This window comes from Chiloscyllium punctatum, chromosome 3, assembly GCF_047496795.1.
Source record: "Chiloscyllium punctatum isolate Juve2018m chromosome 3, sChiPun1.3, whole genome shotgun sequence".
NCBI classification, from domain to species: domain Eukaryota; kingdom Metazoa; phylum Chordata; class Chondrichthyes; order Orectolobiformes; family Hemiscylliidae; genus Chiloscyllium; species Chiloscyllium punctatum.
Genome location: NC_092741.1, coordinates 119765593 through 119793445, shown reverse-complemented (window position 1 = coordinate 119793445; position 27853 = coordinate 119765593). Strand labels below are relative to the sequence as shown.

General features: G+C 40.0%; 1 protein-coding gene across 3 annotated transcripts in view; it reads left to right on the top strand.

Moving 5' to 3' along the window:
* lyst (lysosomal trafficking regulator) overlaps nt 1–27853 on the top strand; it is a 369211-nt gene that overhangs the window by 154904 nt on the left and 186454 nt on the right. For all 3 annotated transcript variants that reach the window (XM_072559529.1, XM_072559520.1, XM_072559538.1), the window contains 6 exons: nt 1942–2103; nt 7725–7875; nt 18616–18839; nt 19807–19873; nt 20013–20122; nt 23091–23517. In XM_072559529.1, coding sequence (XP_072415630.1) covers nt 1942–2103; nt 7725–7875; nt 18616–18839; nt 19807–19873; nt 20013–20122; nt 23091–23517 — 1141 coding nt within the window. The remainder of the gene's footprint in view (nt 1–1941; nt 2104–7724; nt 7876–18615; nt 18840–19806; nt 19874–20012; nt 20123–23090; nt 23518–27853) is intronic.

Sequence of the window (27853 nt, the reverse complement as noted above, 5' to 3'; positions counted from 1 at the left end):
GAACCCAGGAGTTTTGGCTCAGAGTTGGGATACTACCACTGCACCACAAATTTAATCTTTAACTAGGAGAGCCGTTTGTTGTTAGTTCATACATATTTACATGTGAAAAGAACTTAATTATTTGGAATAAGTATTTTCTAATTAACTTGCCCAGAGTTGTTGTTATACACTTCTAGAGTAGTTGGAACTTGAATCCAGGCCTTCTGACTCGGCAGGGACACTATCACTGCACTGCAAGACCTGAATGGTTATGCACTTTTTTAATATCCACAAATGTTTTCCCACCACCAAATCACTGGCTTGTTTTTTGTTTTTTTTAAACTATTAACTACCACCAGTGATCATTTGTGCAGCCAATTAGAAGTTTACATGATGAAGCCCATTACAGACGATGTGAGTGGGTGGTGGGTTTCTTGTTTTTTTTTAAGTCCACCTGTTCAGACATGTCATGACATTGTCTGGGACTTGAACCCACGATCTCCTGATTTTGTGCATATTTTATCTTTTCTTTAGAGAGATGTTGTGACACATCTCTGGAGCTGGTGGAGCCTGAACCAAGGCCTCCTGGCTCAGAGATAGGGTCGATATCATTGCCACAAGACCCCTCAAATTCCTCAGGATAGATGTTTTCTAATTAATCTGTTCAGAATTTGACACATCTCTAGAGCAAGTGGGACTTGAGCCCAGGTCGCCTGGCTTTGGGTCTGTGTTTTATTTGGAGATATTTTCTATTCAATCTGTTTTAAGATGTCATTGCACACCACCTGGAGCAGATAGAATTTGAATCTGGACTTTTTAGCTCAGAGGTAGGGACATACCAGCGCACTGCAAGACTCCTATGGGAATGAGTTTTTTTTCTTTTATCCAGAAGAGTTAAAATGAATTTCCCACCATCAAATCACTCACTATTTTTATTTTTAATTATTAACCTCTACCAGTAATCACTCCATGCATCCAGTGAGAGGTTTACATAAAAAGCCCAGTATAGGCAGTGCAAACTATCAAAGAGATTGCGGTGAGTCTGCGTTATTATTTTTAACATTTTCTAATCAGCCTGCTCATTATACACCTCAGCAGCAGGTGGAGCTTGAACTCAGGCCTCCTGGACCAGAGGCGGGGACACTACCACTACACCACAAGACCCCAAGTGGGTTTACAGTTTTAAAATATATTCTTCAATCAACCTGTTCAGAGATGTCATAGCACATATCTTAAGCATGTGGGACTTGTCTCAGGCCTCCTGGTTCAGAGGGAGGGACATAGCCACTGCACCACAAGAGTTCTGGGTCTGCTATGCTTTTGCAATCAGTAATTTTATAACGCACAATTGAATGGCTTTTCCCTGCACCAAATCACTGACTTTTTTTATTTTTAACTATTAGACACCACCAATAATCACCCATGCAGTCAATTAACTACTTACATGTAAAACCCATTATGGGCAATGAGACCATTAAAGTGGAGGGGATCGGCAGACTGGGAAAAAACTAAATCAGAATGGAGTTGGAGAGGGAAATAAAACACTGTATCCCCCACGGTGCCCACCTCTCCTAAAGACTTAAAGAGCATTGATGGACACCACAAGGAGATTAATTATTGATTTCCCATTAGCCTTAAAGGGGTTATCCACATGACCAACTTAATTTGTCAGAAACCAGTAGTAACGAAGATTTCATCAATGTTTTGGTGCAACTGATAGGTAATGCTTCTAGGAGAAACAAATAGCTTGCATTATGCAGTGCCTTTTAATGTATTAAATAATCACAAGATACTTCACAAGAGTTCTAACAAAATTGGTCAGTAAATCTCATGAAGCAATAGTAGTTAAGGTAACTGAAGTTTTGGTTTAAGCGATTAATTTTAAGAAGCATTTTAGGGAAGGAATTCCAGAACTTGGTAACAGTATTATGAAATTTATATTTTCTGTTTTTTAAATCCTAGAACCTTTCTGTGGATGAAATATTGACTGATATGCGAGACCTACTTGTTCGTTCTGGTATTGTTGATACGAATCTGGCCAAGCCTCTTTTTGATTCGTTGCAAAGTGTATCCTTAGGAGGAATTTCTGTGGATGGCTGTTCAGCTGAACAAGAGAGAAAAAAGGTGCACCTTTATGTAACTGTTTTGTTAAATATTTGTTATTAATTTGCTTTCTTGAAATTAATAGATTTTCTGTTCTTAGCATTATCAAAATACTGTTTCACCTCAGAAATCTCCACAATATTAAAATATGATCTAATTTTAAATTGGTTTGATGTTCTTGCTTCCTCTTTCAGCAAGAGCAGTGACAGACAGACAGACAACCTTGTCTGAGGTCTCTACCACTGATACTAAAAATGGTATTATTTGAGGTGTTACAGAGCTTGCTGTGTTGATCATCTAATTGTATTTACCTTGTCTCACCAATAGATTTTGAAGACATTTTACTATCTATTAACCTGACTCCTTTCCAAAAGTATTTTTTTTCATGAAGCAAGCATGGTGGATTTAGGCACAACAAAAACATTGTATAGCAAAAATAAAACACTGGATCGTGGAAGTCTGAAATAAAATCAAAAAAATGCTAGAAGCATTCAACAGGGCTGGAAATATCTATGGAGAGGTCAAGGCCCCTTCTTCAGAATTGAAGGAAGACGGAAATAAAATAGACCTTGTGCAAGTAAGAAGGGCATGATAGCAATCTGGGAAGGAAGAATAAAAGAATAGTCTGCAAGCAGATATTAAATGAAAAATGATTTCATAGTACAACAAATAATATATGTTGTCATGGTTGCAGCAAGAAAATAAGATTTGTCCAGAGTAGATGTGAATGACAGAATAATAAATATTTGTGTCCAAAACAAAACATTAAAATAGCAAAATTAAAATTGGCATGTATAAAAACAAGCAGAAACAGATTGCAAGGGTAGTAATGCAACCTGAGTTTGAACTTCCCAATGTAGAGGGGACCAGATTAGATTAGATTTGATTCCCTACAATGTGGAAACAGGCCCAACCAGTCCACACCGAACCTCCGAAGAGTAACCCACCCAGACCCATTCCCCTCTGACTAATGCACCTAACACTATGGACAATTTAGCATAGCTAATTCTCCTAACCTGCACAGCTTTGGACTGTGGGAGGAAACCGGAGCACCCGGGGGAAACCCACACAGACACTAGGAGAATGTGCAAACTCCACACAGACAGTCGCCAGAGTCTGGAATTGAACGTGGGACCCTAGTGCTGTGAGGCAGCAGTGCTAACCACTGAGCCACCATGCCGCCCCCTGAACACAACACAGCCTAGAATGCATGTTTAGGGTATGGGTGGTGGGAAGAGAGGATGACTAAGGCCAATTCTTAAATTTCTTGTGCTTGCATAAGGAGGTACTGTGGGAAAGGAAGGGAGTGTATGGGATTGTAATGGAGGAACAGCTTTTGGCCTGTTGACTGAAGTTGGATGTAGAAAATGTTTAGTTGTAGCATGCACGAGCTGGTGGCAATGGCAGAGGATGATCCATTGAATATGAAGGCAGGTGGGTGGACAAGCAGAATTGTTTTGTTGTTTTGGGTGTGAGGGGAAGGGATGAAAACAGAAGTGCAGGAAATAGCTTGTACACTGTTCAGAGCTAGTCAATCAAGAAAGGCAAGTGTGGTTGTGGAAGATTGAATCATCAGAACAGATGCAGTGGAAAAACTGGGAGAATGAAATGGAGTTCTTCCAGAAAACATGAGAAGAATTTTTAAAAATTTAGTGTAGCAGTAACAATGCTAAAACAGTGGGTTTATTAGGAAAGTCCTGTTTGTGAATTTTGATTTCATTGCACTTCTGTGGTTTTTTTTTAAAAAAGGTCTCTAGGAACAATTTACAGGCCGAGCTAGAACATTAATCAATGGAGATTTTTTCAACTTGTATTCATTCATGGGATTGGGCAATGCTGGCAAAGTGAGCATTTTGTTTCCATCTCCAAGTTTCTTGATAAGATTAGATTACTTAGTGTGGAAACAGGCCCTTTGGTCCAACACGTCCACACCGATCCTCGAAGAGCAACCCACTCAGACCCATTCCCCTACATTTACCCCTTCACCTAAAAGTATGGGCAATTTAGCGTGGCCAATTCACCTAATCTGCACATTTTTGGACTGTGGAGGAAACCGGAGCATCCGGAGGAAACCCACGCAGACACAGGGCGAATGTGCAAACTCCACACAGACAGTTGTCTGAGGCAGGAATTGAACCCTGGTGCTATGAGGCAGCAGTGCTAACCACTGTGCCGCCCCTTAGATTACTTAGTGTGGAAACAGGCCCTTCGGCCCAACAAGTCCACACCAACCCGCCGAAGCACACCCGTCCAGACCCATTCCCCTACGTTTACGCGTGCACCTAACACTATGGGCCATTTAGCATGGCCAATTCACCTAACCTGCACATTTTTTGGACTGTGGGAGGAAGCCAGATTACCGAGAGGAAACCCACGCAGACACTGGGCAAATGTGCAAACTCCACACACTCAGTCGCCTGAGGCGGGAATTGAACCCGGGTCTCTAGCGCTGTGAGGCAGCAGTGCTAACCACTGTGCCACCGATAAGGTGGTAGTAAACTTCATTCTTGAACTTTTGATGTTACATAGGTATATCCAAGCTACAGTTAGGAAGAGAGTTCCAGGATCTTCATTCAATGATACTAAATTGTTCTGGCCCTTACTCCATGTTGAACTTGATAACTACTCTGTATCTCAGCAGGTGAATGTCAGTCTGGGTGAAATTGCAAAATCAGAGGTCCAAAGAGCTATCAGAAGTCGAAAGAGGACAGCAAGTCATCTGGGATCAATATGGTACCAGCAGATCTCTTGAAATAGGGCAAAAACACAGTATTAACTGTGTGAAAGAATCTATGCAACAAGATCTGCACTGGAGAGGATGTTCTGTATGACTGTAGACTAAGAATAATCATGCCAAGAAAAGGAAACTAGGTGATGACACCAACTGAAGGGAAATAAAACTGCTGTTGGTACTCAGCACGACTTCCAGCACAGTACTTCTCAACAGATTAAAAGTAGATGATAACCCTTTTGAAGGACAGTGACATTTCTGTGATAGCAGACCATGACATAGAGCAGATAACTAAACTGAGGAAATCATGAAGCAGAGTGTCAAAAGCCAATTGTTATCAACTTAATTGGTTTTGAGAAGGTTTTGATTCATCTGTTGACAGTCATGTGCATACATCATAAGATGGTACAGCATTTTGGAGCAGCATATTAACATCTGCAAAGCATTAGGTTATCTGTTTAGCAGCTGTACCAAAACAAGCAAGGGCACGATAGACAATTTCAACATCATTGCAGAAGTATGACAGGGCTGCATACTCTCCCCATTCCTTTTTTTTTCAGTTATTGATTTCATTGGGAAGAAGGCGATGGTGGGTGCAGACCTTGCAATCCAGTGGCAATTCTGCTGTTGACTGACCTAAGTGTTTAGAGATGTCATGACCTTGCTGAAGAGTTATGCATACTCCAAGATATTACCATCTGCCTCACATTTAGGGACAGAGATTGGTCTTTGCATCCAGCTGTGGAAAAAAAACCGAGGCAATAAAAATTGGATGGTAACACAGCACTACCCCATCATTGTCAGGCAGCAAACATAATCAACATGAATACTTCTAGTGCCTAGGAAACAACTCCAGAGAGAGTGATGGAGTTATTGATATCCAGGCAATAATTGGCAAAGCCACATCAGTACTTGAGCAACTCCAGATGGCATGGATATCCGAAGCCATCAACATGGCCATGAAACTGCAAATCTATGTTCGTTGTAGGACCGATCGCACACTATAACTGGGGCATGGAACTAAGTATCAGAAGTGTCAAGAATTTGGATGTCTTCCACCAGTAAGCATTCTAGTTACCTAAATGACACTGTGACAGAGACCCTACTTTGACTTGCAGGCATACATTTTTTCCTCCCGAAGTATGTCTTGCCAGTGTGGCAATTGAATTTACACCCAGATGGGAAAAGAAAACCTGGGCAGACAAAGATGATTTGGCGAAGTAGTCTTAAGAAGGCTTTCAAGAGCAGGATTGCACCTAGCTGGAGTGAAAGAGATTATGATGAAGCAGGTGTTGGACTCTACCCATTGTTCCACATTGGATTGGAGAAATAAAGTCTTAGGGAAGTTAACTTGTGTATGACTCACTTATGAAGATATTGGTCCCAGCCCTACTGATATGTACCTGTTTGCCTTGAACTTGTTCCAGGAGCCTAGAAATATGAAACTCACCCTTTTACAATGTGTCTCTAACCACGAATTGACTTTACCCGCTTAACTATTCCTATAATCACTGTTACTGGAAGTAATCAAAAGATTGCTATCCTCAATCTGCTCTTTAACTTCTTTCCTAGCTATTGAAACTCTTTAAAACCTTAACCATATCTTGTGGCTCCACCTGGGTGGAAGGAGAAGGTATTTGTGGAAGTTCCAATTTCAAGGTGTCACGAAGGTATTTTATGTACCCTACCCTAAGTTAGTACATGGTCTCCCCACGATGAACAAGACTAAGGTATATTTCTGAGGTGTGGGGCAAATCATGCAATTTTGAAAACAGACAATAATTCTGTAGTTATTCCCGGGAAAGTAAACTATTGAATCCGTTTTTATTAAAGCTATTCGTTTATACTGAATTTGCGCTAACGTTAAATGTCTTGGAAACATTGTCAGGTAATACTGCATACTGTGATGATAGAGTCCTGATCCATCAACTGTCCAGTTCAATTTCTATTGTTTGCTCCAAAAATATACATTAACAATCTCCTATTGTGTGGATTGTTGCTCTGCAAATCTTGTACTAATTGGCTACAAGAAACTGTGCATATGCTTAGCAAGATCAAATGTAGCTCAGATTAGTATTTGTAAATCAAATTTTGCCTGATGTGTGAACTGTTTGTTTCTTAGCAATTAAATGCAGTTTGTATATTATTTCAGCTGTGAATAAATTTGTCATGTGCAAGATGGGTAGCCGTATTCTGACATTGTATTTCAAATTTGATTTTCAAGTTTGTTTTTATATTGGCAATTTAGGTTGTCAGCCTTGACTCCATTTGTAGTACATGAACCTGACCATCAGAAAGTCATGGTTTCAAGTCCCTGGAAGCAATGTTGATGGATGCTATATTTTGGGTGAGATATTTAACTGAAGCCACATCTGCTTCCTCAGTGGATGTAAAAGATTTCATGGCATCTTTTTGAAGATTGTCAATATTTTTGAAGATCTTACCAATATTTTTTCTCTCCAGCATCACTCAAATCAGATTTTCTGGTCATTTTATTCCATTCCTGGTTGTGGGACCATACTATGTGCAAATTAGCTATACGATGATAAGGTCCTTATTCCCCTCAATTGCTTGTTTTTGAGCTTCAGTTCCTCTCTTGGCCTCAAATATATTTCCAAGGATTCTCTGGCTTCCTGATTCTTTATTTTCGGGTTACAGTGCACCCAATCTGCCAGTGCACATTTATCTGCTAGCCCTGATAATACTGTGAGAATTGATGAATACTGTTCAGAATCTAGAATATGATTATCGTTTAAACTTTCAGACTATTTTATTGTCACTTTAGATAATCTATTAAAAAAACTGATTTGATTTTCTAATTGAAATGGCATATTCTGATTTCAAAGTGGGATAGTTATTTAAAGGAAATAAATGTGTAAGGTCTTGCTAACTTTTAATTATTCTTCAACAGAAAATAAATAATCAGATGGCCTTACAGCTGGCTGATCTTTCAGAGGAGACAGAAGAGCCACAATTTTGTAACATCAGGCTTTTTGCAGAAGAGGAGGGATATGAGGCTGATAGTGAAAGTAACCCAGAAGATTTTGCAGTCAGGGAGGAAGGTAAATTTGTTCTCATGCATTTCATTACCATCCTCCCACCTTTTTCAACTGTTCTCAAATACAAAGTTACCATGTAAATGAGGACAGTAGCCGTTACATTAATGTTATTGTAATGTTATAGTTGCATTCCTGAAAAGAGCAACGAAGTAAAACTACATTAAGCAAATCAATTTGTCCTGTTATAAATAATGTAAAAGCTGGAGTTAAATTCTGTAAGACCTTTAGGACCATAGGAAAAAAAGTACATTAAAACATAAAATTCTGAATAGTGAAGTACTTTGCATTGCTACATTCCTATATCTGAAAATTAAATAACTTTCAAATAAAATAAATTGGGAAAAAAAATGTTGCCTCATTCTACTTATCTCCAGCTCTTTGCCTTTTTAACTCTTGGTTTATTCTACTTTCTTATTCTCTAGCTATCTGTCATTCCTAATCTCCGAGCCTCTGGGTTGCTGCCTCTCCCACTTCCCCCAAAGTACTGATCACTGCTGATCATACTTGCCAATCCTCCCCCTTGTCAACTCTTGCACTCACCAAACCTGCCATTATGCTGCAACTCCAAATCACCTTGAATCCTTGCTAAGAGCAAGGACTTACAAGATGAGCAGCTTTGAATTTCAGGTTTGAGGAGTTGTGCTGCAAATTGGAGGGGTAAGATGAGGGATCAGCAAGGTTAGCAGGTGATGAGACTGCTCCAAAATGGCACTGAGGTTATATGACCTTCGAAGCTAGCACAAAACTGCACAAAAACATCATTCTAGATTTTAGTTGAAAATAAGGGTCATATTAATTGACTTGGAATAATATAAAGCTTTGTATGCTGATGTAGTCATAGAGGCATACAATACAGAAACAGTCTAACCCATCCGTGCTGACCAAATTTCCTGAACTAAACTAGTCCCAGTTGCTTGCATGTGGACCATATCCCTCTTATTTTATTCATGTAAATGCCTTTCAAATGTTGTACCTGTACCTGTATCCACCACTTCCTCTGGTTCATTCCACACATGAACCAGCCTCCACGTGAAAAAGTTGCCCCTCAGCTTCCTTTAAATCTTTCACCTCTCTCCTTAAAATTATGATCCCCAGTAGATTGCAAAATAGAGGTCAAGCCCAAGTTAGAATCATGAAGTCATATGGATACAACACGGAAACAAAACCCTTTGGTCCAATCTATCCATTTTGATCAGACATCCCTATCTGACCTAGTTCCATTTGCCAGCATTTGACCTGTTTACCTATGCCTTTTAGATGCCTTTTAAATGTTGTAATTGTACCAGCCTCCACCACTTCCTATGGAAGCTCATTCGATAAATATGCCACTCTCTGCATGAAAACATTACCCCTCCAGTCCTTTTTAAATCTTTCCCCTCACACTTTAAACCCATGCCCTCTTGTTTTGGACTCTTTCCCCACCCGAGGAGAAACGTCTTAGCTATTCACTATATCCAAGCCCCTCATGATTATATAAACCTCTGTAAGGTCACCCCTCAGCCTCTGATGCTAGTGGGAAAAAGGCCCCAGCCTATTCAGGTCCTCTCTATAACTTAAACCCTTCAGTCCCGGCAACACCCTTAAAAATATTTTCTGCAACCTCCCAAATTCAGCAACATCTTTGCTATTGAAGGCTGAGCAGAATTGTATATAGAAGGGTGAGCAGAATTGTATGTAGTATTCTAAAAATGGCCTCACCAATGTCCCGTACAGCTGCAACATGACACCCCAACACCTATACTCAGTGTTTCAATGTGCAGTTATTTGAGAAGCTGCAAAGCTTTAGCTTTAACTTTTAATAGTTGTGTCAATTATCATGGAAATTGTGATTATAATTTGACAAGGATTTATGAAGTTTCATGTTTTTTCAATACTGAAGAATTATATAGTTTAAGTTGCTTATAATTTATTTTGTATAGGTATAATAGATACTTTGGTTATGAAAACTAAGAATCAGAAAATATTCCAATAAAAATCTGAATGTGCCTTGTACGTGCTCTATAATCCATTTTATTTTCAAATATACTTTTCAATGGGAATTTTATTATTTTAACATTTTAAATATATACTGTTGCTGTGCTCTGTGACATTGGCATAAGGAAAGTCATTGTACATTGCAGCATGTTTAATTTCTGTTAAGCAGGATTTATTTTACAAGTTTGCTTTACAAGTTTTAACTCCTACTTGGCTGTAATAGGTATACTTCTCCAACCAAGTAATTGATGCAACAGCTTTGGACGCTCTTAATTTCAAGATATTCATGTTGAATATCACAATGGAATGAATCTTGACTGACAACATGAATGTTATATGTATCTGGAGACTTATTTGTTGCTTTGGTTTTTCTTATGAATTTGTCTCCTACATTTATCTTACATCATGCTGATTTATTTAGTATTATTTTACATTTATGTTTATCTGCTCATTGCATGTTCTTTTTGTGTTGGGTAGGAGCTATTTGTGTGATGAGGATGAACTATTTAGAGTTCAGACGAAATGCTCCATCATTTACACAGAGGAAGCGTGGTTTGCAGAAGTTGTGAATTGTGTGAATATATTTTACTATGTGCCATGTTCTGTTGAAATATACAGTGATTTGTTATTGTCTCCATCAGCGTTTACATGTTCAATTATCTGATGATTTCTAGTGTGGTGAAGGAAAGAACCAGGGAATGGTGGCACACAATTCCCAGCCATGTATTGGTGTCCAACTAGGCCATCTCTGGGCTTAGCTACAACCTCATAATAGGCAACCCTTTAATAGATCAATTCTAAAGGGGATGATAATATGAGAACCCTACACACTGGACAGGAATCCTTGCCTATATCATGTACATGAAGGCGAAACATCAGTAATACCCAGTAAGCGTGCATGTGGATGAGCCCTTTTGTTTCATATTGTGTGTTGTTGCTTCATCTTTTGGTTCACATTTATACGTTATTTAGTAATTCCATATTAATGAGTAAAACTTCAATGTCTCTTACCTCCATCATGTATATAAGCATGTGATGAACAGCTTTCTCAATGCTTAGAACTAACACAGGATTGTGTGTGATAAGATCATTCCCTGGAGTGCATGAGCATTGGGATGCAATTCTTGATGTTTTCTCATTCAGAGCAGAAGACAAGGTGCAAAACATGACCTACTCTTGGGAAGTAAGGCAAAGCAGGTGACTGAGGTGTCAGTAGGTGAGCACTTTGGGGCCAGCGAATATAATTCTATTAGTTTTAAAGTAGTGATGGGAAAGGATAGACCTGGTCTCATAAGTTAAAGTTCTAAGTTGAAGGAAGGTCAATTTTGACAGTATTAGGCAAGAAATTTCAAAGGTTGATTGGGGGAGGATGTTTGCAGGTAAAGGGATGGCTGGAAAATGGGAAGCCTTCAGAAATGAGATAACAAGAGTCCAGAGACAGTATGTTCCTGTTAGGTGAAAGGCAAGGCTGGTCGGTGTAGGGAATGTTGGATGACTAGAGAAATTGAGGTTTTGATCAAGAAAAAGAAGGAAGCATATATCAGGTATAGATAGCAGCGATCAAGTGAATCCTTACAGTATAAAGGCTGTAGGAGTATATTTAAGAAGGAAATCAGGAGGGCAGAAAGGGGACATGAGATTGCTTTTGCACATAGGGTTATGGAGAATCCAAGGGGTGTTTATAAATGCAGTAAGCACGAAAGAGTAACTAAGGAGAGTATAGGGCCCCCCAAAGATCAACAAGGTGGCCTATATGTGGGACCATAGAAAATAAGGGAGTTATTAAATGTGTATTTTGCATCAGTGTTTACTGTGGAGGTGGTCATGGAAGATACAGAATGTGGGGAAATAGATGGTGACATCTTGAAAAGTGTCCATATTAAAGAGGAGGTTGGCTGTCTTGAAATGCATAAAGGTGGATAAATCCCCAGGGCCTGATCAAGTATACCCTAGATCTCTGTGGGAAGCTAGGGAAGTGTTTGCTGGGCCCCTTGATGACCTGTTTGGATCATCAGTATTCATAGGTGAGGTGCTGAAAGACTGGAGGTTGGTTAACTTGGTGCCACTATTTAAGAAAGGTGGTAAGGGGACTTGGCAAATTGGCGGCAATTCCGTAAAACGGCCATGAAGGCTCTGCCTAACAGCCAAAGCGTATTGTTTTTTTGCCATCCCTGGCCAACTCATGTGGAAGAATTATTAGTTTAAAACCTTACAGAACACATTTGTTAATATTTGGGAGTGGGAAGTATGTCAAAAGGAAAAGGAGCGATAAAGAGCAGCAGGGAGGGAACTCCCCCGCAGCAGCAGCCTCTCCCGAACTCCCGGGGAACCTGACAGACTTTCAGGAATTGGCGGTGGCAATGATGAGAGTTACCTTGAAGGTTGGGGCTGCGATCGAGGAGATCGCAGGTCCAACCCATCGCATCCATGCTGCAGAAGCATAAGCGAGAGCTCAAGGGCCTCGGGGAGCAAATGGAAGAGGTGGAGGGTCGAACCAAGGCCTCAGAAGCGGTGATCGAGTCCTCATTTAGTTGGATCCAGGTATTGGAGCAGGAGGTGCGTGCCTTATGAGACCAGGTCGACAACCACGAAAATCGAGGTTGGAGGATGAATCTTCGGATTGTTGGGCTCCCGGAGGGTGAAGAAGATAGGCAGCCTGTCAGCTTCTTTGAAAACTGGCTGCTGCAGTTCCTGGGCCTTCAAATGAAGTCCAGCCAGCTGCAGATTGAAAGGGCCTATCGGATTGCAGTGCACCGGTCTGGGCTAGTTAAGCGCACCCGCCTGGTCCTGCTGCACGTCCACACATACAAGGACAAATAAATGTGAAGGAAGAGGCTGAGTGGAACAGATGGTAAGGGTATCCCAGATCACAAGGGAAAAGGAGTGAATGAGATATCAATGAAGAGTATGTGTTTAATAGCAGAAAATGGGTCCGCTCTACTGAGTGCAAACTCGTGCAAATCAGACACACAGAGGTAATAATAAAGAGCAGAGTTAATCTATAGGTAGTCTGTTACTTCTGTACTACCAATGGCATGCCTTTTGCCAATAAGTATCTTTGTCATTAATTGTATTCTCTATGAAGAAAGACGATGATGTAGAAATCAGGGGATGGGACTGTGATATACTTGAACAAATTTAGCTTTTGTGAGAGAGGAACGTGTAGTAGATTTAGAAGGCTTAGCAGGGATAAATACCAGACCCAGCTGAGGTGTCTCCCAAGCTGCTGTGGAAGGCAATGGAGGAGATTGCAGGGACTCTGATATTAATTTTAAAATTTTCTCTGACCACAGGATGCAAGTACTGGATGGTAGCTAGCGTGTTGCCATTATTCGAGAAGGGTGATTGGGATAAACTAGGAAACTGTAGGCCAGTAAGCTAATATCAATGTTATAGAAACTATTGAAAAAAATTTGAGGGGCAGAATTAATTTCCATTTTGGAGAAACATGGATTAATTGAGAGGATGGGGAGTGGTCCTGATCCACGCTAGGTGATGCCTAACGCAATTGATGGCACAAACCAGTTTATTGCAAGATGATATGCTTCTACTCTAATCATTAAAAATCGCACAACACCAGGTTACAGTCCAGCAGATTTATTTGGAATCACTAGCTTTTGGAGCAATGCTCCTTCATCAGTTGCTTGTGAAGCAGGATCATAAGACAGAATTTATAGCAAACGATTGCAGTGTCATGCAAATAAAATTATATATTAAACGAATCTAGATTGTTATTCAGTCTTTCACTTTTTAGAATGGGCTGCAGGTTTCAGTTCATCAATATGTAAATCCCAGAACTACTTTAAATTCACATTCTCAAGATAACTTAAAATTTTTTTAAAAAAGTGACATCTCAGCTAATCAATATCAGATTGTAGCCTGAGACCATCCTCCTCACTATCAACAACACCACCAATCGTTTGTGTCATCTTCAAACTTAATTATATAATTACACCTATTGCATTCATATCCAAGTAATTTATATAAATAATAAACCGCAAGGCCCACACATGAAACACTTTTACACCACTGTTCACAGGCTTCTGGTCATAAACAACCCTCCTCCATTACTCTTTGCGTCCTATTTACAAGCCAGTTTTGGATCCAGTCAGCAAACTTGCTTTGGAACCAAGCACTCTTGCCTTTTGGATCAGTGTTGTCAAAGGCCTTACAGTGATGTGGTTTAAATGGATTTCAGTATTACCCTCATCTATATGCAGGTCTTTTGCTATAACGTGAATTGCATCAATGCTAATTGGCTACAATGCGATTGAAAAATTGTGGATGTTGTTTGGATAACGTGGTTTCTACTGCACAGGTGTAACAATTTTCTATTAATGATCCTCCACAGCGTGATTTTCTTTAGCGTGAGTTTTCAAAGGGATGCAACTGTATTTAGTCACCTTTTCAAAATACTCAAATAGCCAGACTGGAAATCCCTCTAACTAGTCTATGCTGACTATTCTTAATCACTCCCAGCCTTTCCAAGTATTGATTAATCCAGTTCTTCAAGGATTTTTTCCAATGCTGTCTTTGCTACAGCCACCAAATTAACTGGTCTGTATGTACCTGGCCTATTCCTGCTGCTATGTTTGAACAAAGGAACTACATTAGTTGTCTTCCAATTATCTGACACTTCCCTTGTGGCCAGCAAGGTATTAAATATCTCTGCCAGGGCCCCAGTAATGTAGTCAGATGATCACTGTGGGCATTTCTAATTCAGTGTCTTTACTTTAAAAAAATAATTTGAATCCTTGAAAATCCTAGGTATTAAAATCATATGATGGAACTCAAAAGTTAATTGTCATTATTTAACACTATTACGACATTATCTGTAGTCTAACATTTCATTTGCAAGATGGCACCTCTAACATTGAATATTCCATTACTTTTACAGTAACACGTCAACCTAATTTATGTGGCCAAGTCTCCAGTTGCTTGAGCCCATAATTTCTAACACAATGATCACCTGTTAACACTGGGCCACAGTTTAAGGACTGATTGGGGTAAAAGAAAATAAATGTCAGATGTCTAGATCTGAGAAAGGGAAAAAAAAGCATTCAAAGACATTTGAGAAATGCATTGAACTACAGAAAATACGACATTACTGAAACTCCTATTTGTTTTATGAAGATCAGAATCAAGTGCTCAGAAAGATTATGATGATCAAACTGCAGGTTCTAAGCTAATCTAGTCCCATTTGCCAGCATTTGGCCCATATCCCTCTAAGCCTTTCCTATTCACTTGCTCATCCAGGTGTCTTTTAAACGCTGCAATTGTATCAGTCTCCACCATTTGCTCTGGCAGTTCATTCCATACACGCACCACCCTGTCTGTGAAAAAGTTGCCCCTTAGGTCCCTTTCCTGCCTCACCCAAAACCTATGTCCTCTAGTTTTGGACCCCCCCCAGAGAAAAGACTTTGTCTATTTAACCTATTCATGTCTATCATGATTTTATAAACCTTTATAAGGTCACCCCTCAGTCTCCAACACTCCAGTGAAAACAGCCCCAGCCGATTCAGCCTCTCCCTTTAGCTCAAATCATCCAACCCTGGCAACATCCTTGTAAATCTTTTCTGAACTCTTTCAAGTTTCACAACATCGTTCCGATAGGAAGGAGACCAGAATCGCACCCAATATTCCAAAAGTGGCCTAACCAATGTCCTGTACAGCCACAACATGATCTCCCAATTCCTATACTCAATGGTCTGACCAATAAAGGAAAGCATACCAAATGCTGCCTTCTACCTGTGATTCTACTTTTCACGGAACTATGAATCTGCACTCCAAGGTCTCTTTGTTCAGCAACACTCCCTAGCTGCTTACCATTAAGTACATAATTTGCTTTTCCAAGATGAGTCTGTCTGAGGTTCTGTATTCCCCAAACAGAGGAAAATATCCTTCCTGCATCGAGTCTATCCAGCCTTGTTAGAATCTTATGTTTCAGTCAGATCCCCTCTCATTTCTTCTAAACTTTGGGTGAATGCAGGCCAGTTGAACCAATCTTGGGATGTGTTGCCATTCTTAGTATCAGCTTTGTGAACTCTGCTGCATTCCATCATTTCCTTGGCAGGAAAATCGAAATTGTACGTAATGCTCTAGATGCAATATCACCAAGACCCTGCAGGCAGAAGACATCCTTACTTCAGAATACATATCTGCTTACAATGAAGGCACGTGTTTGCTCAATCTCTCAACTAGTCTAAATCACCTTGATTCCTCCTTGAAATTCCCAATCTTTTTGATCCCAATTTTTTGTTGTTGGGTTAGTTGGAACAGTCTCTGACGTGGCATTTCTACAATAGCATGAAAGAGTAGATTTCAACTCCTCAGTTCATGTAAAAGTTGACCCCTTGACTTTTTAAATAAATCTTTAGTCTTGATTTTGACATTAGTATATTTGGAAATGTTTGAAATGTTTTTTTTTCTTTAAGTACACATTTTTGTACAATTAAGTTGTTTATTCACTGTGCAAATGAGCATTTTTGAAGCCAGTACTAATAGAAGAGAAATTGATACTTTAATTTAGAATGGGATTACTAGGCTGATTTTCTTAAAATGGATTGTCATGAGTGCTACAAATGTTTGTTAATAATGAAAGCAGCAATAGTAATTAAAATAAAAGGAGGTAAAAGAATGGATAAATTATCAAAGTCCCAAATTCTTCACTAGGATGGAATTGGAAAGCGAGTTGATTTAGAAAAGGAGAGAAAAGTGAATGAATGTCAAAGGATTGTTCTTATTCAGTCATGGGAGGTGTTATCACTGGCTAGGCAAGCATTTATTGCCTTTCTCTTGTTGCCCCATGAAAAGGTGATGAACTATCTTGAAGTGTTGCAGTACTTTCAATCAGTGGCTTGGAGGGGCCCTTGCAGATGATGGGTGTTCCCATGTGAAATGATTACATGAGCAACAATGATTCATTGTTGAGACAAAATAGTGACGGGTAGTTTAGCTATCCTACTGTTTCTCTTCATGTAGCAATAGATATCAGATATCTCTGTGTAAATTCAGGTGATAAACTAATAATTCACAAGCCTTGTCAGAAATTACATCAGACTGGCAGTGGACAATAAGGGATTGATTTACTTAATTTTTTTCAGGAGCTATATGTTAGCCTTGAACTATGTAATAAGTATTTTGGTATTTTATCAGTAACTAGGTCAATCATGTTTAAGCTCATTCTATTACATCATATATTCCCCACATAATATGTAATGCGAAACATAAATGTGTACAAAATGTACCTAGTATTAACATAAAATAGTCTTAACTATTGCAGTTCTACTTTATTTCTCCACTTTTTTTTGCTCTTTTTGGCAGCTATAATTGCCGATTTTAAAAATTTTAAACGCTTTGACATATACATTTTTAAGCAAATACATAGCAAATAGGGTGCAGAGAACAAGAGGGTTAATATCATAAGACCATAAGACACAGGAATAGAATTAGGCCATTTGGCCCATTGAATCAGCTCCGCTACTCTATCGTGGCTGATATATTTCCTAATTTTTGGATTAGTGGTGCTGGAAGAGCACAGCAGTTCAGGCAGCATCCGAGGAGCAGCAAAATCGATGTTTCCGGCAAAAGCCCTTCATCAGGAATAAAGGCAGAGAACCTGAAGCATGGAGAGATAAGCTAGAGGAGGGTGGGGTGGGGGAGAAAGTAGCATGGAGTATGACGTGGGAGTTGCAGTGGGAGAGGGACTCCCTGAGATTCTTGTAGAGAGAGGAGGAAAACTTCTTCAAGGCAGGCATCCTTGCAAGAGGATTCGCAGTAGGGTTAAAATATTTCCTAACCCCATTCTCGCGCCTTTTCCCTGTAACAATTAATTCTCTACCAATCAAGAACCTATCTGTCTCTCTTAAGTACACTCAATGACTTGGCCTCTGGCTCAAGAAATTTCTCTTCATCTCAGTTCTAAAGGGTCATCTCTTCACTCTGAGATTATGCCCTTGGGTCCTAGTCTCTCCTACCAGTGGAAGCATCTTCTCCATGTCCACTTCATCCAGACGTCTCTGTACTCAATCATTTCCTTCCTCATCCTTCTGAACTTCATTGAGTACTAACTTTAGCAAGGTTGATTTGCTATGGAGAATTGAAAGGATACAAAAATTCTTGCAGCTAGTCCTGTGCTCATAGCATAAATATCAATTAAAGAACAGATACAAGAAAGTTTTTAATCAAATTTTGAGTTAGGGGCACGGGACTGGCTGCAAGACTTTGGAGATGATTCAAAATGGGATGGATGGTTGGATGGACTGACTGGCATGTGAGTAAACGTTTTTGCAGTTTTTTTTTGTAAAATAACAGTTTTGGAAGGAAAAAGGAAGGGAACACATTGATTTCATCAAAAAGAGGAAGATTTTGCTAAAAGAAGTAAACAAATTGTAATAACTATGTTTTCATTTTCTTGTATACATAAGAGTTTGCAGCTGTTAATGCCATCATTGGTACAATTGACAACAGGAAGATAGAAATGTCCCATTTTTTTATCCCCTCCAATATGAATTATGGTTAGAATATAGCTGGTAGTATTGGCTGTTTGTTTTGAGTTGTCCGTTTGATATGGATAATTTTAATTAAAATGATTTTCTGGGATGATTTGTGCTTATTCATGCATTGTTCTTTGGATTTTAGGCAAATCTATTTTTCTCATCTACTTTGAGGTTTGTGCAGTGTCTTTTTGATCTAACTTTACTAGTAGTCCCAAATGTATGCTGGAGAAAAATATAATGTATAATTGCTTTCTTTCCTCTCTGGATATAGATGTGAAACCAGAACACGTTTCCTTGGTTCAGTCATCCAGTTATCTCTCCAGTATTGCTGAGGGTAGTGCACAGAGAGAACTGATGTATCCTGAGATCTGTATGTTAGAACTCACCCTACTATCTGTCGGCAATCCCAGCCTTGAAGTCCTAATCCATGTCTTCAGAGGTCTGCTCAAGATTGTCCAACACAGTGAAAAAAATGCTACATCTGTTTATCAGCAGGTAAGACATTAACAAAAGCAGAATGTTAATGCCAAAAAAACAGTTTATATACAACTTAATTGTTTTATCATTTTTGCTGAAAATGTCAAAATATTCAACTTTAAGCAGTTTAAATAAAAAAAAGTTGGAAATGTTTTTACAAGGAAAACATTTGGTAAGTTTAATGTGATTGTATTTGATTTAACAAGGATTGAGTGACTGTAGTTTGATTTTATTATTCTGCTTTACAAAAAACTGGTGTTGCAATTGCTTCTGTGCCATTTCACATTCTAGTTTAGAACCGAATTCCTTCATGATTACAGAGGAACCTCAATTATCTGAATTCTGGATTATCTGGTAAAATCGCAAAGTCCCTATGGTATCCAGCATTCGATTATCTTGCATTCAGTTAGCAGAACGAAATACTCCCCGCCCGTGTCTTTCGGATAATCGAGGTTCCTCTGTAGGTAGAATTTATAACACAGAGGCCATTCAGCTTGTCCATGCCAAAGTGCATATTCTATGTAAATCTCCTCCCAGCCAACTTTCTGTTGCTTTCGTGAAATTAAAGAAATATTGACAGATTCAGAGTGAGTAATTTAGGCTGGGAATTATTCAGTTTAGAGTACTTGCCACCTGCATTTTATTTAAAACATTTTTATTATGGGAACCCTCTTTCTATCTGGGAAGAGGAAAGAATCACTTATTTGTGAAAGTAGACAGACGGAACTAGCAGGCTGGGCCTACCAACTGTGCAGAAACACACTTAAATTATGTCATGATTTGTAGAATATCCATCCTTCAGTACTTTGTGTAAGATTCCTATCTTCTGAAACCTTCACTGTGAATCTATTTCTGTTGTAAAGGTGGTGCTTGAGCTGTTCTAGTTTTAACGTATCAAAGAGGTTTTTGTTATCTATACTTGATGTAACATTGTCAGTGTTTGTTTTCCTTTGCTCTTATTTCACAATGTTTTATTTTATTTCAGGGAGCTGTAAAAACTATTATGGGTGGTTTCAAGACTATATTGTGTCAATCTGAGATCATTTTAGAGGGTATGTGCAACCTTTCTTTTGCTTGAGATTCCAATTATCACTGAGGTGTATAGCAACCTGCAAGTTTTGTTTGGTGTTTCAAATGTGATTGTGATTTAAAACTCCATGATCCTGAAACAGTTTACTTTTGTTTATGCAGAGTGCCAGACAATACTCATGGAATTATTGGTGACTCTAATCAGCTCCAGGTTATCAGCAGAAGAGTTGACACTCTTTCTGAGACTGTTTTTAGAGAGAACCCCTCCAACTGTGAGTGGACCGTCTGCATTATTTTCAGAAAATGCTTTTCAAAACAGATGACAGTGCTGTCAAATGACAAGGGCAAAGTAGAGATTTAGCTTGCAAACAGCAATTCAGTGTTGTGGAGCACTTCCAGGAGAAATTGGGGTGCATAGAATTGTTTTCAGAGTGATAGCAAAACTATCTATAAAATACATGCAAAGTACAAATTTTCAAAACGTTCTGTGTTTTTGAAGGAGAGGTCATTGGGAAGCTGGCAACTGTTTTCATTGTTTTTGCTGTTAGAGGCTTTGGAAGAGGTTCATAGACTCATAGTGCGGATAGAGGCCATTCTGCCCATTGAATCTGAACTGACCCTGCTTACAGCATCCCACTCAGAACAATTATCCCCATCCTATCCCTGCACTTACCGTGGCTAATCCATCTAGCCTACATATCCCTGGCTACTACAGGGCAATTTAGCATGGCCAATCCAGCGAATTTGCATGTCTATAGACTGAGAGAAGAAACGAGAGCATCTGGTGGAAGCCAATGTAGATGTTTGGAGAATGCGCAAACTCCACACAGTCACCCAAGGCTAGAATTAAACTCTGGTCCCTGGCACAGTGAGGCAACAGTGCTAACCACTGAGCCACCTTGCCCCTTTTAATATAGTAAAAACATCCCAATGTGATTCATAGAAGCAGAAAAGTAAAATGGACACTAAGCCTGAGGAGGAAGAATGAACAAAGATTTGATCAAAGATGTGTTATATATTGTATAACGAATAGGTTATATGTTTAGCAACTATGACTTACAATTCAGTTGCTTTGTGCTGTGGGACCTCAAGTGGTTTTTTTAAAAACCTGTTTTTCTAATCAACCTGTTCAGAGACGTTATTGCACAACTTTTGTGCAGGTTGAACTTGTATGAAGTGTTTTGGTCCAAGGGGAGGGACACCACTACTGCCACACAAAAAGAACCCTCTTTGTGCTTTTAAAATGTACTATTGATTTGTTAATTATGTGAAGATACAAATTGGCCAATTCGTAATTGAGTATTTTGATCAGCATGGTGAACTTAGCTTCAGACATTTAAAAAGATAGTTCATGCAGATTTTTTTCACTAAGTTAGGCTATATCACAGTCCATGATCATTTTCGGTTGTTGCAGTTGTCATAGTATGAAATCATAGACCTGTTGAAGGCATCATGATTGATTTACTTTTCCAGGGAGTTAAAGGGCAAATAGGGATTCAGTTTGGTGAATTTATTACCCAGTTTATTTAAAACAGGCGATGGCACTCCAATTGAGCAAAAACAAAATCCCTATGTTGTGGTTCTGTTCGCCGAGCTGGGAATTTGTCTTGCAAACATTTCGTCCCCTGTCTAGGTGACATCCTCAGTGCTTGGGAGTCTCCTGTGAAGCGCTTCTGTGCTGTTTCGTCCGGCATTTATAGTGGCCTGTCTCTGCCGCTTCCGTTTGTCAGTTTGAGCTGTCCGCTGTAGGAACGAGGACATGCCGCAACCCAAAGGACTAGCCACACTACCATACATCAGGAGCATTTCTGAACTGACAGCCAGACTACTGCGACCACTAGGACTCATAACAGCACACAAACCAACAGCCACGCTTAGACAACAACTCACCAGAACGAAGGACCCGATACCCAACATGAGCAAAACTAATGTAGTGTACAAAATCCCATGCAAGGACTGCACAAAACACTACATAGGACAAACAGGAAGACAGCTAAAGATCCGTATACACGAACACCAACTAGCCACGAAACGACACGACCAGCTATCCTTAGTAGCCACACACACAGACGACAAACAACATGAATTCGACTGGGACAACACTACCATTATAGGGCAAGCCAAACAGAGAACAGCCAGGGAATTCCTAGAGGCATGGCACTCATCCACAGGCTCTATCAACAAACACATCGACCTGGACCCAATATACCGGCCACTACAGCGGACAGCTCGAACTGACAACCGGAAGTGGCAGAGACAGGCCACTATAAATGCCGGAGGAAACAGCACAGAAGCGCTTCACAGGAGGCTCCCAAGCACTGAGGATGTCACCTAGACAGGGGGACGAAACGTTTGCAAGACAAATTCCCAGCTCGGCGAACAGAACCACAACAACGAGCACCCGAGCTACAAATCTTCTCCCAACCCTTGAAAAAATCCCTATTTTCTCTAGAGTTCTGTAATAACCCCTCTGAACAGCTGATTAGAAAATTAGGTTCATTAAAAAAAGGGAAATGATGTGGTGGGAACATATTAGGTCACGATCCCAAAGCAGCTCCCAGCAATCCCACCATAAACCAAGACTGAGAAAATTATGCATAAGAAAACCAAAAATCTCTACTTTGGAAGCCCTGTTGTGGTGCAGTGGTCAGTCATTACCTTTGAACTGAATGGCTCAGGCTCAAAGCTCATCTGCTGCAGAGGTACAGGTTGATTAGAAAAATAGGTTAATTTTTTAGAATTCCTATTTGAATAAAGTACAATGCTAAATCGGAAAACCATGTTAGCTGACTGGTGATGTATGAATAAATATACAGCCCAGCTCCTGTATCTTCTGTACTTCAGCTACTAACTATACTCTAATATCGACCATCTGAATGAAAGCAAAATAATTATTTAGCAAATGCTTGTTTGAAATCAGTGCTTCAATTTTTGCTGAAGAAAGGATGGAAAGAAAAAAGGAGGAAAGGGATAGAAGTTGGCTGGCACCAGGAAGAATGAAAAGTAGCAAGATAAAACCGTATTCTGTACAATCTCTTAACATTTGTTTTGTACCTTAATACACCAACATAAATTGTGAACCTTCTTTATTAAATGTTCCAAAGATTCTAGAGTAACCCATATGTTCTGTTAAATAGATGAAGATCTTATAGCATTTTTTCAACAGAATGCAGCAATTCAAATAGATTATCTGATTTTGCAATTAATACTTTGAAAAATATTGCTTTTCTTATATTTCAGAAGATACTACTTAGAGGGATTCTGAGGATAGCGGAAGCAAATGTAGATATGCTCCCAATGCACTACCTAACCTTTCCAACTGTATTCAGCACAGATATTTTCACTACCATTCCAGTCGTGCAGGAAACTAATTCCGCTGTCAGCAGTAAGGACTCTAGTCTTCTAAGGCGAGTGAAGTTTCCACACAGCAAAAGAGAGACAGAATTTGAGGAATATACCCACCGATTGTCGTCACCTTGGCATGTGGCTCCACTCCATTTGCCACTTGTTGGTCAGAACTGTTGGCCAAATATGTCAGATGGCTTTAGTGTCTCTCTCTGGTTAAAAGTAGAAATCACCAATGCAACAGACCGGTCATTTGAGAAAAAAAAGAAACAAAGACAATATCGGCTAGCTACTTTCAGAGAGAGTAGCTTTGAAGGCATGGGTAAGAGTGAAATTCAATTCTTGATATTTGTTTTTGTGAATTTATAAATTAATAAACAAACACTTGTTTCATACGTTCTGCAGTACAACAATGGCTACATTGTAAATATACTTAATTGACTGCAAAGCACTTTAGGATATTCTGATGGGAGAAAAGCTTTCCAAAAACAGGTTCTTACTTCTTTCTTGTTTTGTATTGTGGGAGCAACTTTTCAGTAACATACTTAGGTCAAAAACGGTATAGCTTTGCTGCCTGAAATGAAAGACAAGAAACATTGCATTGGTATCCTCTCTCTGTAATAGCAGCAACTTATGTCACAATTGCATATTGTAGGCTTTAGTACCAGCTAAGGTCCTAATCTAATATTTTCATATAGAGTCATAGAGATGAACAGTGTGGAAACAGACCCTTTAGTCCAATTTGTCCATGTGGACCAGATACCCTAAATTAATCGAGATCAGAATTGAGCATAGTATTCCAAAAGTGGCCATACCAATTTCCTGTGCAACTGCAATGTGACCTCCCAACTCCTATACTCAATGCACTCACTAATACAGGCAAGCATACCAAATGCCACCTTCACTATTTTGTCTACCAGCAGATTCACTTTCAAGGAACTAGGAACTTGCACTCCAAGGTCTCATTGTTCGCAACACTCCCCAGGATCTTACCATTAAGTGTACAAGTCCAGTCCTGATTTGCCTTACCAAAATGCAGCACCTCTCATTTATCTAAATTAAACTCCATTTGCCACTCCTCGGCCCATCTGATCAAGATCCCGTTGTACTCTGAGGTTACCTTCTCAGCTGTCACTCCAATTTTCGTGTTATCTGCAAACTTACTAACATACTTTGTATATTCATATTCAAATCATTTAGATAAATGTGACTGCAATAAATCAGATCAAATCAAAATGTAGTGGACCCAGCACCAATCCTTGAGGTACACTGCTGGTAACAGGTCTCCAGTCCAAAAAACAGCCCTCCACCACCACCCTTTGTCTCTTACCTTCAAGTCAGTTCTGTATTGAAATGGTTAGTTATCCTTATTAAATGTGATCTGACCTTGTTAACCACTCTACTATGAGGAACTTTGTTAACTGTCTGACTGAAGTCCATCAAGACCACATCCATTCCTCTGCTTTCATCAGTCCTCTTTGTCACTTGTTCAAAAAAGTCAATTAAGTTAGTGAGACATGATTTCTCATCCACAAAGCTGTGTTGACTATCCCTAATCATTCTTGGCCTTTCCAAATACATGTAAATCGTGTCTCTCAGAATCCTCTTCAACAACTTGCCATACACCAGTGTCAGGCTCACTGGTCGATAGCTCCCTGGCTTTTCCTTACTACCTTTCTTAAATAGTGGCACCATGTTAGGCAACCTCCAGTCTTCTGGCACCTCACCTCTGGCTATCGATGATACAAATCTCTGAGCAAGGGGCCCAGGAATCACCTCCCTAGATTCACACAAAGTTCTAGGGTACACCTGATCAGATTCCAGATATTTATCTACCTTTTTGCATTTTAAAACACCCCAGCACTTATTCTTCTATAATATGGACACTTCAAGATATTGCCATTTATTTCCCCAAGTTCTCTGGCTTCCACATCTTCATAGTCAACACTGAAGCAAAATACAGGTTGTTCTGCTATAACACATTTCATTAATGCAACTTCACTATAAAGCGATTGATGAATTGGGGACACTGTTTCTAAAGCATGGGCTTTGTTGGTTATAACACAATAGTGCTGCTATTACGCAACTTTCTTATTACTTAGATTAGATTACTTGCAGTGTGGAAACAGGCCCTTCGGCCCAACAAGTCCACACTGACCCACCGAAGCACAACCCACCCAGACCCATTCCCTTACATTTACCCCTTTCACCTAACACTACGGGCAATTTAGCTTGGCCAATTCACCTAACCTGCACATTTTTGGAATGTGGGAGGAAACCCACACAGACACGGGGAGAATGTGCAAACACGGGGAGAGAGTCGCCTGAGGCAGGAATTGAACCCGGGTCTCTGGCGCTGAGAGGCAGCAGTGCTAACCACTGTGCCATCGTGCCGCCCACCAATATCCTGGGATTGTACGAGAGTGGAACTACCATGTTATAACAGAACCAACTATATTCAGTATCTCACTCATCTCTTGCAGTTCCACACATAGGCGGCCTTGCTGATCTTTAAGGGACCCTACTCTCTCCCTAATTATTGCTTTGTCCTTTTAATGTATTTGTAAAAACACTTTGGATTCTCCTTAACTCTTTTTGCCAAGTTTATCTCATGACCACTTTTTACCCTCCTGATTTCATCCTTAAGTATACTGCTACTGCCCTTATACCCTTCTAGGGATTCACTCTGTCCCTGCTGTCTATATGTGACATATGCTTCCTTCTTTTTCTTGACCAAACTTCAATTTCTCTAGCCATTCCATACACCTACCAGCCTTACCCTTCACCCTAACAGGACCATACAGTCTCTGGACACGTATTATCTTTGTTTTTTGAAGGCTTCCCATTTTCCAGCTGTCCCTTTACCTGAGTATCTGTCCCCAACCAACTTTTGAAAGTTCTTGTCTAATAACATCAAGATTGGCCTTCCTTCAGTATAGAACTTTAACTTTTAGATCAGATCTATCCTTTTTCATCGCTATTTAAAAACTAATAGACTTATGATCACTGGTTCCAAAGTGCTCCCCCACAGACAACTCCAGTCACTTGACTGCCTTGTTTTCCAGGAGAAGATCAAGCCTTCCTCCTCTAGTAGGTACATCCACATACTGAACAAGAAATTTTTTTGTGTACCCATTTCCCAAATTCCTCTCAATCCAAGCCCTTTACACTATGGAAGTCTGAGTCTGTTTGGAAAATTAAAATCCCTTACCATTACCAACCTATTATCTTTATAGATAACTGAGACACCCTTACCAATTCGCTTCTCCATTTCCTACTGACTCCTTGGGGGTCTACAGGACAATCCAAATAAGGTAATCATCCCTTTGTTATTTCTCAGTTCTACCCAAATAACTTCATTGGGCATACTCCCTGGAATGTCCTCCCTAAGTACAGCTGTAATGTTATACTAATCAAAATTGCCACCACCTCCTCTTGTGCCTCCCTTTCTATCCTTCTAAAAGCATCTATACCCTGGAACATTCAGCTTACCTGTCCTGTCCATCCCTGAGCTATGTCTCTGGTAGTTATGATGTCCTAGTCCAAAGTTTCCAACTATGCCTTGAGTTCATCTGCCTTGCCTGTCAGGTCTCTTGCATTGAAATAAATGCAGTTTAATTTATCAGTCATACCTTACTCTGTGCTTTGTTCCTGCCTACCTTCACCATTTGACTTGCTCCTTTTCCCAACTGCACCAACCTCTCAGCTTTCTTCTCACTATTTCTCTGCACTGCACTGCTCCCCCTGCCTCTCCCCTGAGGAGTGACCTTATAGAGGTTTACAAAATTATGAGGGGCATGGATAAGATAAATAGACAAAGTCTTTTCCCTGGGGTGGGGGAGTCCACAACTAGAGGGCATAGGTTTAGGGTGAGAAGGGAAAGATGCAAAAGAGACCTAAGGGGCAACTTTTTCACGCAGAGGGTGTATGTGTATGGAATGAGCTGCCAGAGGATGTGGTGGAGGCTGGTACAATTGCAACATTTAAGAGGCATTTGGATGGGTATATGAATGGGAAGGGTTTGGAGGGATGTGGGGCCGGGTGCTGGCAGGTGGGACTAGATTGGGTTGGGATATCTGGTCAGCATGGATGGGTTGGACCGAAGGGTCTGTTTCCATGATGTACATCTCTATGACTTTATGTTGCTTTAGCAATCTCCCCACCAATATATTAGTCTCCTTCTAACTCAGGTGCAACCCATTCTCCTAATACAGATTACTTCTACCCCCGAAAAGATGACCATGATCCACAAATATAAGTCTTTCTCCCCTGCACCAGCTCCTCAGCCATGCATTCATCTGCTCTATTCTCCTATTCTTACTCTCACTAGCATGTGGCACCAGAAGGTTACTTTTTAACCTGCCTAATTTTCTATGTTCTCTCCTTTGAATTCCGTCCTTTTCTCTTCCTGTGCTGTTGGTTCCAACATGTGCAGCAACCTCCAGCTGGTCCCTCTTTTTGAGAATATTCTGCCCTTTCTGGGACAGTTAGCTGCAAAAGTTCAATGCTTGCTCAGTCAGCTGTGCAGGTTCACTGCTCCTTTTTTTCACCTCCCATAGGTTCGTTCATTCCCTCTCTCTCCCTCTCTCTCCCTCTCTCTCCCTCTCTCTCCCTCTCTCTCCCTCTCTCTCCCCCTCTCTCCCTCTCTCTCACTCTCT